Source organism: Puntigrus tetrazona, unplaced genomic scaffold (genome assembly GCF_018831695.1).
Source record: "Puntigrus tetrazona isolate hp1 unplaced genomic scaffold, ASM1883169v1 S000000776, whole genome shotgun sequence".
Taxonomy (NCBI): domain Eukaryota; kingdom Metazoa; phylum Chordata; class Actinopteri; order Cypriniformes; family Cyprinidae; genus Puntigrus; species Puntigrus tetrazona.
This window is the reverse complement of record NW_025048382.1, coordinates 499,912-515,000: the sequence shown is the minus strand read 5'-3', so window position 1 is coordinate 515,000 and position 15,089 is coordinate 499,912. Positions and strand designations below refer to the sequence as shown.

The following is a 15,089-nucleotide window of genomic DNA, read 5'->3' as shown; positions in this document are numbered from 1 at the left end:
AGATTATTTAGTATCTTTATTTGAAGGGGTCCCTGTTACAGTGGAATTAGACTGAGTCAAGGATTCAGTGTTGATCACTACTGTAGTTAACCCTGCTTTACATGTTTCAAAATGATTAACAGTTCAGAGAAAAAAACCCAATTATTTTAGAAAAGGAATAAATGTAATCATAAAGTAATTGAAATAGTACAATGAAGTCATTGAAACACTATACTTACTGCATTATAAATAAGGTAACTTGCAATAATCCGTAAATGATCGCTTTTACAAACTAGTCTTCTCTAAACGGTACGCTTAGTGATTATTAAAATCAATACATGAAGGATCCCTCAAATCATGCGCCTTGCTGAAAAGTATAGGACTTGCTGCAGGGTGTCAGATATGGAGGTTTGAAGCTTCATTCATTAGAGACAGCAGTCACTGAACGAGGCCTGCTGTTATATAAGCCAGCTCTCACCTAAACACAGCTTCATCACGCTCTCTCGCTTCCATTCAGAGCCCTTCTGGCTGCTCCTCATCTGCCCCCTCATGCACCCCGTTTCACCACACACACACACACACGCACGCACACACACACACACGTACGCACACACACACACACTGTACTTGTAACTGAAGGCAACCCCCGTCATTAGTCTAGAGACAGTGGATGGTTATGATTGGCTTGAGGTCTCTGTCTGTGATTGGTCGAGGTTGGTAGGTCACCATAACTCATTGGCTAAGCTCTCGAAGCTCTTTAAACCCCCGTGAATGAATTTCCTCATTAGTTGTCCAACAGTGTTTTTCTGGCCAAAAGAGTCCCGCCGAGACAAAACCCTTCTCATGGGCTCTGGCTCTCTCACGCTGAGCTTTTGGGTTTGTCGTAGCTTTCTCAGCTCTGATGTCTCCACCGCAGCTCCACGCTGAGTTTTGAGCCCAGACCCGCTCGGGCTTTAAGAGCGGGGACACTTTATTTTCTCGGTTGGTCATCATGTTGTAAAAGAACGACACAGACCCTCAGATCAAAACTCAACTCACCCGAGTGAATGTCTGCCGGCTCAATGATTTCTCCAATGGACATCATTCTGAACCTGATAACACCAGACTCCTCTCCATCCACCTCGCCGACGAACACCGTGAGTTCAGTGTATGTGTGTGTGTGTGTGTGTGTGTGTGTGTGTGTGTGCTGTCAGAAAACTCCTATGGTCTGCTAAATTTGTGCGTCACACTTTGAATTTGTACTCTATGCACTTTTTGATATATGTACATATTATAAACATTTCACATAAAATAGGTTTACATATAGCCCACAAGAAAAAATAATAACTGAATTTATAAAAAGTTTTTATATTTAACAGTGTGTTGTTTTCTGAACACAGCTGTGTTTTTATTGTTTAGTGATAGTTCACCAGCTTTTTGATTGCCCTGTTCTCCAGAAAAATCCCCCCAATTCTTTATGACTCGTAGTGGATCATAGTGTCAAGAATCAAGGTTTACAGTGATTCATCTTCCCAGTCATTCACAGGCTTGAAATGATGAGAGCGTTGTAATTTCATCACATATGTCATATCATTAAACAGCAGAGAGCAGCTGTAAAAACAACAGCTTTTGATCTATAGCTAACTGAGGCGTAATGATACTGGAATACAATAGCATCCAAAAGCTAGGCTAAGGTAAATAATGTTAAGCTGTTGTCAGTTTCTGAAACTTGAGCTTATTACTAAATGATATATCCAGGAAAGTTGCTTTTACACAGAAGACAAAGACTTTAATCAAGTATAAGGTCAGTTATATTATAACGATATGTAAACATGAACTTTGCTAAAATAAAGAGATACTCTACGCAGGCTAAGCTAATAAACGGAGGTCTGATCTGATCAGGGGTGTGTTTCCTAAAAGAAAGCAGGGCTGCGGAGTAATGAAATACATGCAACGTATATAAAATACATGTATTTCGTTATAGTTACATTGTAGATGGGTGCTAGTCAAATTACAGTTACACCCGAAAACTATATTAGGTTACCAAAGTGATTACTTCCGTTTTTAATGGGATTTATTTATTGTAAAACGATTGGACATTGGACATGTAACAGCAGACTCACTAAAACTCAAGAGAAAAACCATTTTACTCTTAAATTTGTAAAAAGATGGACACAGTAGGCGGTAATTCTGTATAAATGCATCAAAATGTCTCTCTGCTTCAAAGGAACATCTAACCTTGAAATCTTAAAGTAAGTTGTTGTCCGTCTCGGGTTTGTACGAGCGAGTTTTAGTTTTTCTATAATTATCTATAGTTAAGCAATAGCCTATCAATCGAGAAAGCGAGTAGAGTGGGTCCTTCACCCCCAAAAACACGATGGATTTGACTCTTTAACGCGCTGCGCCTTGGCTGGAGCTGAAAATGATTATTTAGCATTGCGCTTTCCTATAACTGCCATTGACCACCAACATAATATTTCACGAATTAAATTAATAAAATAAAAGGTAGTTTTATGTAGGCCACTCCTGGGGGCCGCGGGGCCCTAAGCAGCCCTTTAGTCCGCTTATGCCTTGGGCTCTGGATGAGAGAAGAAGCATTTCTTGGTAAGAAGAGTCTGAGCTAGAGCCTATGAGAGACTTTCACAAATACTGTTTTGACATAATTACTCGTGAAGGGCCCTCTTGTTGTTCTTGACCCATGATAGCCAGGGATTTGATGAGTTTCACAACAACAACACCAGTACTGAAGAAGCATACAGCGTGTGTGTGTGTGTGTGTGTGTGTGTGTGAGCTCAGGTTAACATGTTCAGTTATGTAATTGTCCGCTGCTGATGAATAAGGCATTGTTAGTGGCTCCAGTCTCCCTTAAAGCAACAGTAAAGAGGATTTCCATCTTTCTCAAACTGGCCTTTGTGTAAATATGAAGGCTTTATACCGCCATAATCAACTGAAGAAAGAAAAAACAGAAAGAGAATTGTTAAAAAAAAGTTGATGGCATGTTTAATTAAGTTTCCACACCTTTTAAAAAGAACATGGTGTCCTCGTAACAGTGTAATTACACATTTAAGTGCTGATTAATATTAATTAGCCTCATGTACTGCTGTATATGGTTAGGTTTAGGATTATGGTTGTTTGCATGCAATTATGCATCATTTTTTTGTCATTATAATAATACATTCACGTGACATGGGACGCCTTAAGATAAAGTGTTGTCAGAACAGCAGTATTCAGTGATTATAATGATTGATCAGAAGGCCAGCGGAAGTGACCTGATGTGTGCGCCTTACAGGACCTGAGTGAGAGCTGCTGATATGAGTCATGAGTAATGGGATGAAGAGTTTGTAGGGACATGTAGGGATCACTGTTATGTTTACACAGCTGTTTCTCTGAAAAATAATGCTGTAGCCAGTTATTCTGCTCTGAAATGTGTTTCCGGGGTGGAATGCGGTACCCAAGCCGTCCATCTTTAAATTGGGAAATTTATTTTTTTTTGTGCAAATGCCAACCTGACAATCAGTCAAAAATCGGCCCTCACTGTTTCCAGGTCCAGATGCCAAACCAGGTTTGTGGTCGAGAAGCCTCACAATCTAGATGGTTCCTCTGGAGCTGTGCCAGCGAGCGTGTCCTCTTCCAGGAGGAGCGTGTGTGAACTCAAATCTAGACCAGTTCCTCAGCTGTGTCAAGCGTTGGCACGAGCGCCCGTGGAGGTCTTTCTTTCTCTTTCCTTCACATGTGAGGGAATTTCCTCACGCCTTACAGTCAGTTCCTGAATCCAGACCAGCACGCCTTTAAGGCTGATTGCAGAACTTGTTTTTCTGGGCCTTTCTCTGTGGTTTTGGAAAGTTTGAGAAGCTTCGGGCCGACACGATCTGTTCAAAAGCAGCTGGGCTCCGAGCAGCTCCACAAACTTCACCAAAGCCAGCAGAAACCGTGCAGACTGGGTCTCACAACCAGTGTGTATCCGCAGTCCTTCACTTTAGACTCAAACAATACGTTTGAGTAGTAAACACTGACAGAAGGCGTGTTGTTTAGTGTTGCTGATGTAGGTTAAACTCTGATACAGTCTGCTTCGATTGATTGATACTGCTTATGCGTTGTTGTAAAATCTTCTTCCTGGTTACGCAAGACTTGCTCATCGCTTTGGGCTTTATTGTCTCATAATGAGCGCGTCTTACGTAATGCTGTCTCTTTACCGCCGTACGACTGCAATGCGTATGAGCAGTCGAATAGCTGAATGCCCGTGATGGACTCTCGGCTCCAAACTGGCAGAACTGGTCAGTCACGCTCGGTTTGTGGGTTTGTCCCTAATCTCCGTCGAGACGCCGCCCGTCCTGACCCTACGAGACGCCCGCTTTATCTGACGATCACAGACCTCATAAACACCGTGAGCTGGATTTGTGCTGGACTGTAAACAGCGTTTCCTTCCACTAAGAAGTCTGCTGCTGTCTGCTTAAACAAGGGCATGAAATCATGGACCTGGGTCAACATAACCTTTATGCAACGCAACTTTATAATGGATTGTATTAGTATAGCCTTATTAAAACTCGGCCTGGATGTTTGTTATGCCGTGGTGCGCTAATTCATAATTAATAATAGTAATCAAACACACACAGCCATAAATTGTCTGCGAAATGATAAAATGAATAATTCAAAATGAAAACAAAAAGTGTATTTGTATATTTGGGCTGGTGTTCATATAGTTCTACATTAATTTAATGACTTCTTTTAATTATTAAAGGACATATAAAAAGTTTAACTGGATTGACTTCTTGTATAGAATATGATTATCATTTTCCTGTATTCATAATTTCAATAACAAATAAATTTCTATAATAAATCAATGTAATATATTTTTAGAATGAACAACTATTTAAATCCACTATAAGCTAAAAGTCGTATATTTTTATTTGAAAACAGGTCTGAATGCTTTGTTGAATGAAGGCAGTTCCCGCTGAATAAATGAATCTATGTACACTTGTTTCCTGACGGTGATAATGACCCCCACACAGAACAAGTGACTCGCAACTGAAGAATCGATTCGAGTTCGATCGATTCACTAAAGAGTCGCGCGGTTTAGGGATGATGTCATGTTTAAAGCTCCGCGCGGCGGTGGGAGGAGCTTCAGAGCGAGTTGAGCTTTTCTAAACAAGTTTGGGAAGTTCAGAGAGAGAGAGAGAGAGAGAGAGAGAGAGAGAGAGAGAGAGAGAGAGAGAGAGACTCCGAGTGAAGAGGCGCTCGGAGGCGAGAGCTCCGTCTGAGAATGCACTGGGAGCAGCTGCTGCGCGCGACGAACGGGAAGAAGGTGAGTGAGCGAGGTCTACAGCGCTCCACAGGTGTGTGTGTGTGTGTGTGTGTGTGTGTGTGTGTGTGTGTGTGAGAGTGTGTGTGTGTGAGTGAGTGAGTGTGTGTGTGAGAGTGTGTGTGAGTGTGTGTCATTCTGCCTCACTGCACCTGTGTTCTGCAACATGTTCCTTTCACGTCCGCTGCGCTCGAGCTCAGTCTTCCGATTCGTCTCGGCACCTTTAAAATAAAATATAACTTTTATCTGTATAAAATATGTGGTGTGATACTTATCAACACGTCGGTTTAATATTTATTCAGAAAGTTAGAAATGTGGTTAAGACGCTTTTACAGAGCCCTTGTTAAAATCCCTGGATTTAGTGTTGTTTAATGGTTATTATTGCTCATATGTGGGTCAGATTAAACACTGCTGTCTGACAGATCTAGACTATATGATCAGACTGACCTTAATATTCAGCTCATTCTGTCTGAACGGATTGTTTAACTTTGAGGTCGACACATACTGTACAGGCAGTCTTCAAATATTCCAGTTTGAGATCTTTGTCTGGATTTTGTCTGGAGTTGTGATGAGACACTAAGACCAGAATTCAGCAAGTGTTTTTTGAATGTGTATGTCGTTAACTAAAACAAGGCTCTGCAGTCTTGTGTGTGTGTGTGTGTGTGTGTGTGTGTGTGTGAGAGAGAGAGAGAGACCAAGGTCAGGTGGGTCGGCCGGTGGTCCATATGAGGCAAAAAAGTGATGTCTACTTCAAAGTGTACTTCAATAAAAACAGGTTTTTGTAAGAGTTAAGTTTAGGGTTAGGGTTGGGTTGGGGGATAAAAGATATTGGTTGGTCATTGGAGGTTTATGAAAACTCCCCACAATTAACAGAAGTAAATGTGTGTGTGTGTGTGTGACAGAGAGAGAAAGAGAGTGTGTGATTGAGACGTTGACCTTTAATAGCCTCTTGCTGCATGCGTGCCGATTGCAGAAGCAGGCGATTGCTTCATTGTTTCAGCAAAAAGACTTAGAAAGACCCGTTTTCCAAGAAGTGACATGACTTTTCCCCAGATCGAGAGGCTGGAGGGCGGCCTGGCGGCGGCGTGCGGGGCTGATGGGTCACTGCTGGGCTCGGAGGACGCCGGTCTCGACCCCCAGCGCACGCGGCAGGCCATCGCTCAGCTGCAGCAGAAGATCCTGAAGCTCACGGAGCAGCTGCGCATCGAGCAGGCGGCCCGCGACGAGAACGTGGCCGAATACCTCAAGCTAGCCAGCAATGCCAGCGACAAACAGCAGAGCTCCCGCATCAAACAGGTACCACACCTGCTGCCTCGCCATCACTGTGTGCACCGGGGAGAACCGCAGAGCGCTTGGAGCATGACAAGCTTATTAATACATGTACAGCGGTGGACAAAACGATTAGAAGCCCAGCTGGTGATCAATAGAAGGTTTAAAGTCAGTTATTTCTAGTCAGTAGAAAATATCAGATTACATTAATTGTAGTAATCCAGAGAGATGTTTGTGCTCCACACGGAGATCTGATCATCATCAGTCTGTCTGAAGGACATGAAGAAACAGACAGACTAAATCCAGAAGAACACTGACACTTCAGGAAAGATCCCTGCTAAGCTCCAGCACTGTTAAAAGTTTCTTAGGAGTTTTGCAGGGAGCTTTCTTGAAGCATCTTGGAGTTGTTGTCAGACAAAAAAATCGCGAAAAAAAATCTCGTATCAGTATGTCCTATGGTGTGGGAAAAAAACCAAAACTAACACTGAAGATAAACCTTTCTCATGCTATTTGTAACTCACAGAACAGTCTTATTTTTAGGCGCTGTTGAAGTGGTAGATTAGGTTTCCCCGGTAACAGATATACACAATGCAATGCCATTTGTTTTTGTAAAGCATTTTTAGCCCCTTGGATGTTGACAAGTGTAAATGCGCCGATGTCCTGATATGTTGAGGATCAGATCTGCGTGATCTTAATGCCCAGTGTAAATAATAACATCGTGCTCCTTGTTGTTCTCATATATACGCGTAGGTAGATTCCCCGTTTTGAAACGCAAACACTGTAGTGTGAACAGGGTCTTAATCTCCTTCCTCGCTCACATCCCCTCCACATTGCCTCCTTCCTCAGGTGTTTGAGAAGAAGAACCAGAAGTCTGCTGCCAGCATCGCCCAGCTGCAGCGTAAGCTGGAGCACTACCACCGGCGCCTGCGCGAGGCGGAGCACAGCGGCGTGCAGCGGCAGCCCAAAGACGTGCTGCGCGACATGCAGCAGGGCCTGAGGGACGTGGGGGCCCGGGTCATCACAGGCCTCAGCGAGGGGGTGGTGGACAGCCTGCACTCGGCCGCTGGGGCCGTGGCCTCCAAACCACGGGAGATCGCCTCGCTCATCCGCCACCGCTTCGGCAGCGCAGACAACATCAGCGTGCTGAGAGACGGCCCCGAGGAGCCCGAGGACGGAGCCGCCGCTCACCTGCAGTCCAGCCCCAAGTTCGGCAGCGACGAGGACTGCTCCAGTGCCACCTCGGGATCCAACAGCGTGACGGGGGCACCCGGGGGCCCGCCCAGCTCCAGAGGGAACACCCTGGAGCGGGGACGCAGCGGCAGCCTGGATATGCTGATGCAGGAGCTGCAGGAGCTGCGAGACGCACAGGCGCGCCTGGAGGAGACGCTGGAGAGTGTGAGGAGCGGATACGTGAAGGAGTGCAGGCTGGTGATGCAGGCGCTGCAGGAGGAGAGGTTCAGGTACAGAGCAGTCCGGGTTTGCATCAGAACAGCAGTCATGCTGGACATTCTGCAAAAATACACCCGGATGTCCTTAACATCAAACTGACAAATGCATGCAGACTGAATGTTTTATATTGTGATGATGTTCTAAAGCATTGGTTTTGGGGCCCACTGGTGGTGAACATAGTTGTGAGGTTTTGAAAGGAGATATTCTAGATTGGTCTGTACTAATTCATGTTTTGGTTTTATAATGAGAGATGTAAAACGTTTTTAATCAGATCTAGTTTTTAATACTTTTCTGTATGATAGAGTACTTTCCTGATCAGTTAACAAAATAGCTAGTTTGTTTTTCTGGGTTGCTCTTTTTAGGGTGCGAGTGCGTCAGCTGTATCTAACATGTTTCTGTTACATCATCAAGCTGTTCTGAGCTTTGGATGTGCTGAAGAACTGAGAGAAGATGATTCACAACGCAGTCTTAAGTGACGGTTCTAGCATATTTGTAATAAGACTTGAATTTACAGCTTTAGGTATTTGGAGAATGATCTGAGAATGATCTTCTTGAAAATTCTTGAATAAAGTCTTGTGTGGTGATTGAAGTTTTTAACCCTGCCATGAATATAAATCATTCCACCATGTCAGTGATACACATCAAGAAATAGCGATTGGTCTCGCCAGTACAACATATACATCCTTATAGGTTTCACCAGATAAGGAATTAGGTAAAAAGTAATATATACTATATAGCGAAAATGATTATACAGCTCTAATCTGCTAAATGCAACTAAAAGCAATGAATATATATCAAGATACATTAATCTCATTATTTCATGTAATGCTGGTCTGAAACCATGCGTTTTGTGAAAAGTGCTTCACAAATAGGTTTGACCTGAGTAAATCATGCACTGTCCATGTTAGTTATTCATCTAATATTTTGTCGGAGCGTTTCCCTTGCTCTTCATGACTACATCAGAAACAGATTTTTGGGTCGTGACCCTCCAGATTTGCGGTCCTGAAATAGACTCAGATTAGGCTTTTTCCTCTTAAATGGTAAATGTTTTGAGACGGAGAGAGTTCACAGAGGGAGAGAAATGCATGGACAAACATATTTCTGCCCTAAATGTCCAAGCATTTTTCTGTTGGCTTGTACTAATGGAAGCACAAAAATAGCTGAAAAACCAGCATTTGTCCAACTGATGGATCATTGATGCTTTGCGGTAGATAAAGAAATAGATATAAAAATGAGTTTTAAGATTACATGTCAAATCTGGACGTCCTTGAATCAGAATATTTATGGGATTTCAGAACCGTACGGCTGTAATCACTATGAATGAGAATGTTCTCAAGCGTTGTGTCTTTAGAAGGGTGTGAAGAGAGGAAAAACTGAATAACAGAACTCCATTAAATGCATTCAAAGTAAGTGTTAAAGCTGTTTAAAACAGCTCCATCTGTCAACAGTTTGTGGTTTTATCTCTGGACCCTTCAGACCAGCTCCATCATGCTTTGAGATGATTATGTGTACATGAGTAAGTGGTCTGGTTCCCTCACATAAACTCACATCCTCCTGCAGATTCACGCTTGTGTTTGTCTTTGACGCAGAGCACAGGAAGTGACTGTGTTTCTTGTGCTGTGTTTCTGTAGGTGTGAGCGCTTAGAGGAACAAGTGAACGATCTGACGGAGCTCCATCAGAACGAGATCCTGAACCTGAAACAAGAGCTGGCCAGCATGGAGGAGAAGATCGCGTACCAGTCCAACGAGAGGGCCCGAGACCTGCAGGTGTGTGTGTGTGTTTAGTACGTGACCCACAGTGATGGCCCCAGAGGTCAAGTGTATACTAGCTGGACACTGCTTGACTTACACTAGCTAGTGGGTGTGAGCATGTGCCATAAATGTTTCTTCATCGGGTTTGCAGCGGCGTCTCAGTAATGAATACTCTGCAGCGAATGGATGAATCCAGCTTTGAGATGATTTAATTGTTAAGGTGATATCATTTCCATCTTTAAGGGCATGATAACACTTCCTTGGCTGTAAAAAGGGTTCCAGTCTGAATCAGTCTAAAACAGCTCTTAACAAATATGTTTCTAAACGGATATAAACACAAGCACAGATGTGGCGTTTACAACTACATCATTAACGCTACCTTAAATACTTTGCTCTTAATATCCTCCTCCCTTTTTTTTCTAACAGAAGTCTGTTGTACATATGCTGCAGCTCTTCAAACTCAAAATAAGACCAAATGGCTTTTCAAATTTATAAATAATTTTCCTTCATTTATGTAGCGTGAGAGCGCAATTTGTTGGCATAGCAACTCGATTGAGGACATTTCATAAACACATTCTTCAGAGGATTCGAGCTCTGGAGGCCGCAGCGTTCTGAATGTTTGGATTAGTTTGAACTTTAGTCTTCTCCAGATGTTCACTGATGGACTGGAGCGCTGTGGATTATTAAGATGTCTTTATCAGCTGCTCTGACGGCACCCGTTCACATCCATTACTGAGACACATTTCTACAAACCTGTCGAAGAAACAGATTCATCCTGATCTGGGATGGCCTGAGGTTGAGCACATTTTTTCCCATTATTACTTTTGTCAGCTTTTAATCCAAAGCTCATTCAGTTTTAGATGTTATTATCATTACACTCAATGACAGAGTTGGCTACTTTAGCGGAGCGGTCAGTGTGAGGCTGACCTGCTGTGTGTGTGTGTGTGTGTGTGTGTGTCAGGAGGCTCTGGAGGCGTGCCAGACGCGGGTCTCTAAGATGGAGCTGCAGCAGCAGCAGCAGCAGGTGGTTCAGCTGGAGGGTCTGGAGAACGCCACGGCTCGTACCCTCATCGGAAAGCTCATCAACGTGCTGCTGGCCCTCATGGCCGTGCTGCTGGTCTTCGTCTCCACCGTGGCCAACTGCGTGGTGCCTCTGATGAAGACACGCAGCCGCTCCGTCTCCTCGCTGCTGGTCTTCCTCCTGCTGGCCGTGCTCTGGAGGAACTGGGACGCTTTCTCAGGACACACCTCCCGCCTCCTGCACGCACCCCGATGAGAACGCCCGGGAGAACCGCTGCTTTCAGACACACGTGTTGCACAGTGTTTCCAATGCCTTGGGCGCATTGCTCTTGAGTGAGGTTAATATTAATAGCATTTGTACAGCGGGTAAAATAAGCTTTGAACACATCGCCATTTCACTTGGTTAATATACTTCTAAAGGTGCTATTGAATTGAAATTTTCACCAGTTGTTGGTAGCAACCCAAATAATCCATACGTACAAAAAAAACAAGTAAGTTCAGAAATTAGGTTGTGTGTAACAAAATGGAATAACACAGAGAAAAAGTATTGAACACATTGAGAAGCAAAGAGACATGTAAAGCCAAGACACCAGCAGAAATTAATATTAACCTCTTCAGCCCCAGCACCTACAGTACCAGGATGAAGAAGATGAAACACAGCCGAGGAAACTCTGGAGAGGTTTCAGAGAAACGACCAGCCAATCATCCGAATCCAATAGAAAATCTAAAGGTCAGAGTTCATACTCCAGAGACTTACAGAACCTTCTAGATTCAAAGAAAGGGCTAAAATCACACCTGAGCAAGTCTTGAAGAGCTCATCACCAACAAAGCCTTTTGTACAAAGTATGAAATACTTTTCAGGAGTTCAGTGCTTTTTTCTTTAGTAATTCGATTACACTGAATTTATTTCTCAACTTTTCGATTATTTGGGCTGACCTCTGGAGAGAATGTTATTAGAACTGCACCTAAAATGTTAATGTGTTCTATACTTATTTGACTGCATTTCTAACGTGATTTTAGATGAATGTAGCATTCTGCGTTAGCTCACGCAAAATGAACATTCTGTCATCATGTCCTCGGTGTTGTGAGAAAACACTCGTGTGCTGGTGTTTCTTCTGATCAACACAAAGGGAGACTCTCCAGCTCTTTGCGCGCAACGATGGTGACTCAGAATGATGATGAACATTTGAATGAACAAAAACTGTGAAACGTTAGCACATGGAAAAGAGCTGTGTAATAGATAATGTATGGATGAAGTGGTCCTTCTGAAGGAGGACTCAAGTCTCCCGCGATGGACACAGCAGAGATCATCCTTACTCTGCTTTCGTTACTCTTACTTTCAGGAAGTCGAAGGATTTTGTTTACTAGCATTATCTGATGTGTGAAACACTGTATTTTAAATGAAGTATTAATTTATTGAATATTGCACCGCCTTACAGGACCTGTGACAGACAGCAGAGAAACACACTGCTACTGCTTATTCATAATGTTTAGGATATCAAAATGCAGTATTTCTGATGATTTGATGATACTATGGTTAGTTTATCTACTGTGGTGGATCAGGACTGTTGTTTTAAATTTAGCCTGCTGTGTGTGTGTGTGTGTTTGATCATGACTGAAGTTGACCAGATCTACTCACCTCTCGATTCTGAAGAATTATCACTCGTCTAACTGTACAGTAATGTTTAAATAGTTCTCAGTCATTTAATGATCCTCAGGGGAAAGACCTCTGCTGAAGCCTTGTTACACTGCCTGTGTGTGTGTGTGTGTGTGAGAGAGAGAGAGAGAGAGATTTTAAACCATTCTAGTGCCTTCAAATCTCTTGATAACTTTTGTAATAAAGATCATTTCTGACTAGAGCTTTAGCGTGAATGAGCTTCATTCTAATACACTGAAACCTCTGTTTTATAAATGCATAGAATAAAAGTAAAACCTCAAAAACTCTAAGTTGCTTATATAATCGAAGAAAGTGCCATCTGAATGAACGTTTCATTTGTTATTGAAAAAACGTGATTCAAAGTCTAAATCAGCTTTAATGCATTAGTTATTTCAACAAATGTAATGTTAAGGTTTTCTCTCCATCTATAGCAGCTTTTCACAGCTTCGTCGACTCTCAACAAAATGCGACTAGAATACAATAGAATAACTGTAACTGTATGAAATGTAATAGGTTTGATTGTTTTGTCTTGTTAAAGTCAAGAGGGACAAATTATAATTTCTTTTTTAAATGTAATCATTTTATTTAATTATCTGTTGTCACATTTTTAAAACGATATAGATAAAAGTGAATCTAGGAGGAGTCGGTTAAGGGACTGTTATCTCCATAGATCTCTTCACATGTCTCAGTGTCCCGTGTGGCCATGAAAGTATGACCGGCTCATCCTCCACAAAGTGCAGTCCAGACAGTGTTTGTCTGCTGAAAGTAGTTTTGTTTGGATGGCAGTGGCAGCGCTCCTCATGACACGCACAGCCCAGTCTATTCTTGTCGGTAAAGACAAACAGATCACTTCTCCACAAGCAAGCGTCCTGCTGGTGATCACCCCAGACCCCTGTCTTCTCTGTCCATCAGCTGCAGGCCTCTCCAGCACTATCTGCGGCTCATCTGATTTACTGTCTGTCCGTGCCTCGGTGCGTTGTGGAGGTTTCCAGTTCTTCATAACTTCAGCAGCATCTGGCACGTTCTCCATCCATCCCTGCTGAGTCCAGCTGTGTGCTCCACTCTCAGATGGCCGAGACGGCCTATAGGTATCTGCAGAAACAAGACGATACTAGCTGTGCATGTGACTTCCAAAATGAACGTTTCATTTGTTATTGAAAAAACATGATAGCATGTTCACTTCCTCCTGAAATGTCCCCCATGTTCTCAAGGGCTCTGTCTTATTTAAACTGCTGATCTGATTTCACTTATTTGTCCACTAGGTGGTGATATTACATCAGAGACTCCTGTGGCAAATCTTGGAGAAATCTTTGAGTGTCTGATAAACACATAAAGGAACTTTGCTTAAAAAAAGTGTTAAAAAGTGCTTCTTCTGCTTTGTGCGTGTTTTTCTTCTAATCATTCAAGTGAAAGCTGAGAGAATGTTAGACACAAATAAACCACGTTCATCGTTTAACACTACAAACGTAGCCCATATGACAAATATGATTTATTTGTATTGTTTTTGTGTTATATTTCAGAGCTGAGACGGACTAGCCGCGGCGCGGTATCGGACCGGAAGCAGCTGCTCCGCCGGAAGGAAGAGGAGGATCGGGGGGCTTTGTATCTCACTCTCGCATTGTTTTCCTCTTCCTTCACAGCACAGCTTTATTTCTCCTGACGGGGTTCTCCGTCTGAAACGCTTCAGACTCTTTGAACCCTGTAGGGTTTGATTCAGAGTCATTTCCCGGACAGAGTCGTGCGAATGTACTCTACGCGAACAAACTTTAGCAAGTTTCAGGCGTTACGTTCGCCGTAAACCTTTACAAACGGCTATTTTTAGTCATAGAAAATAGGTCGTGTTTTCTAAAATAGGATTCGTACTGGTTATGTTTTTTCACCCTTGCTTATAAACGTGCAAAATTATATTTTGCGAGTGCAACAATCACGAAGAGATCCCAGTCTTTCTAAAAAATCTGTAAAAAAAACTGTAAAAAAAAAATTGCTTTCTGATGTATTGGGATGGTCGCTCTGTTTAATGATCTTTTCTCAACTTTTCAAAAAGCTTTGTAAAAACTGAAAATGAAGCTTATACGATAATTATAAATGATTAGAAACAAGAGCTCCATCCTGCCCTGCCACAGAGAGCACTCACAGGGTGGAGAGTCATGTTATGGATATAGTTTTTCACACTCAATTATTCTGAGTTTTGTGGCCTGTGAAATATGTATGAGAGCACACACACACACACACACACACACACACACTGGAGCCTGTGAATGGTGTCACGCACATATGGCAGCACTTGAGCTTGTCTCTCTCTGCCGTATGCTGAGGATCACAGGCTCGGGCTGGATCTGTGTGACTAATTGGAAAGATAAAGGAACATGAGGACCAGGTGAAAGTTCAATAGCTCACTTACAGAGACTCTCAGAGATCTCCTCTGACCATGGTAAGACGTGTTTTGTGCCAAGCTTTTGCAATCAAATGACCCCAGAGGTTGAGCTTGACATAAACCTGGTCAGTAAGATCATTAACGTGTAATATCAGGATAATGATATTGTATATGTCCTACATGAAACATCACCCAAACCGGCGTAAAGCATCAGATTCAAATAGAAAAACACGATCTGGTCAGCTCATGGGCCATTTGGTGAGTTCCAGCTGACTGGTCTGGGTTCAACAGGTTTCACTAGAGGACATTTT

General features: G+C 42.8%; 1 protein-coding gene across 5 annotated transcripts in view; it reads left to right on the top strand.

Moving 5' to 3' along the window:
• tmcc1a (transmembrane and coiled-coil domain family 1a) overlaps positions 1 to 14,694 on the top strand; it is a 25,483-nt gene extending 10,789 nt beyond the window's left edge. For 2 of the 5 annotated variants that reach the window (XM_043233267.1, XM_043233271.1), the window contains 4 exons: positions 6,311 to 6,553; positions 7,373 to 7,986; positions 9,607 to 9,742; positions 10,689 to 12,606. In XM_043233267.1, the coding sequence (XP_043089202.1) occupies positions 6,311 to 6,553; positions 7,373 to 7,986; positions 9,607 to 9,742; positions 10,689 to 11,003 (1,308 nt within the window). In that variant the 3' untranslated portion in view covers positions 11,004 to 12,606. Of the gene's footprint in view, positions 1,116 to 3,686; positions 5,261 to 6,310; positions 6,554 to 7,372; positions 7,987 to 9,606; positions 9,743 to 10,688; positions 12,607 to 13,924 lie in introns of those variants that run through there. The other 3 variants (XM_043233268.1, XM_043233270.1, XM_043233272.1) reach the window with 3 other exon arrangements.
• Positions 14,695 to 15,089: the final 395 nt, after the last annotated feature.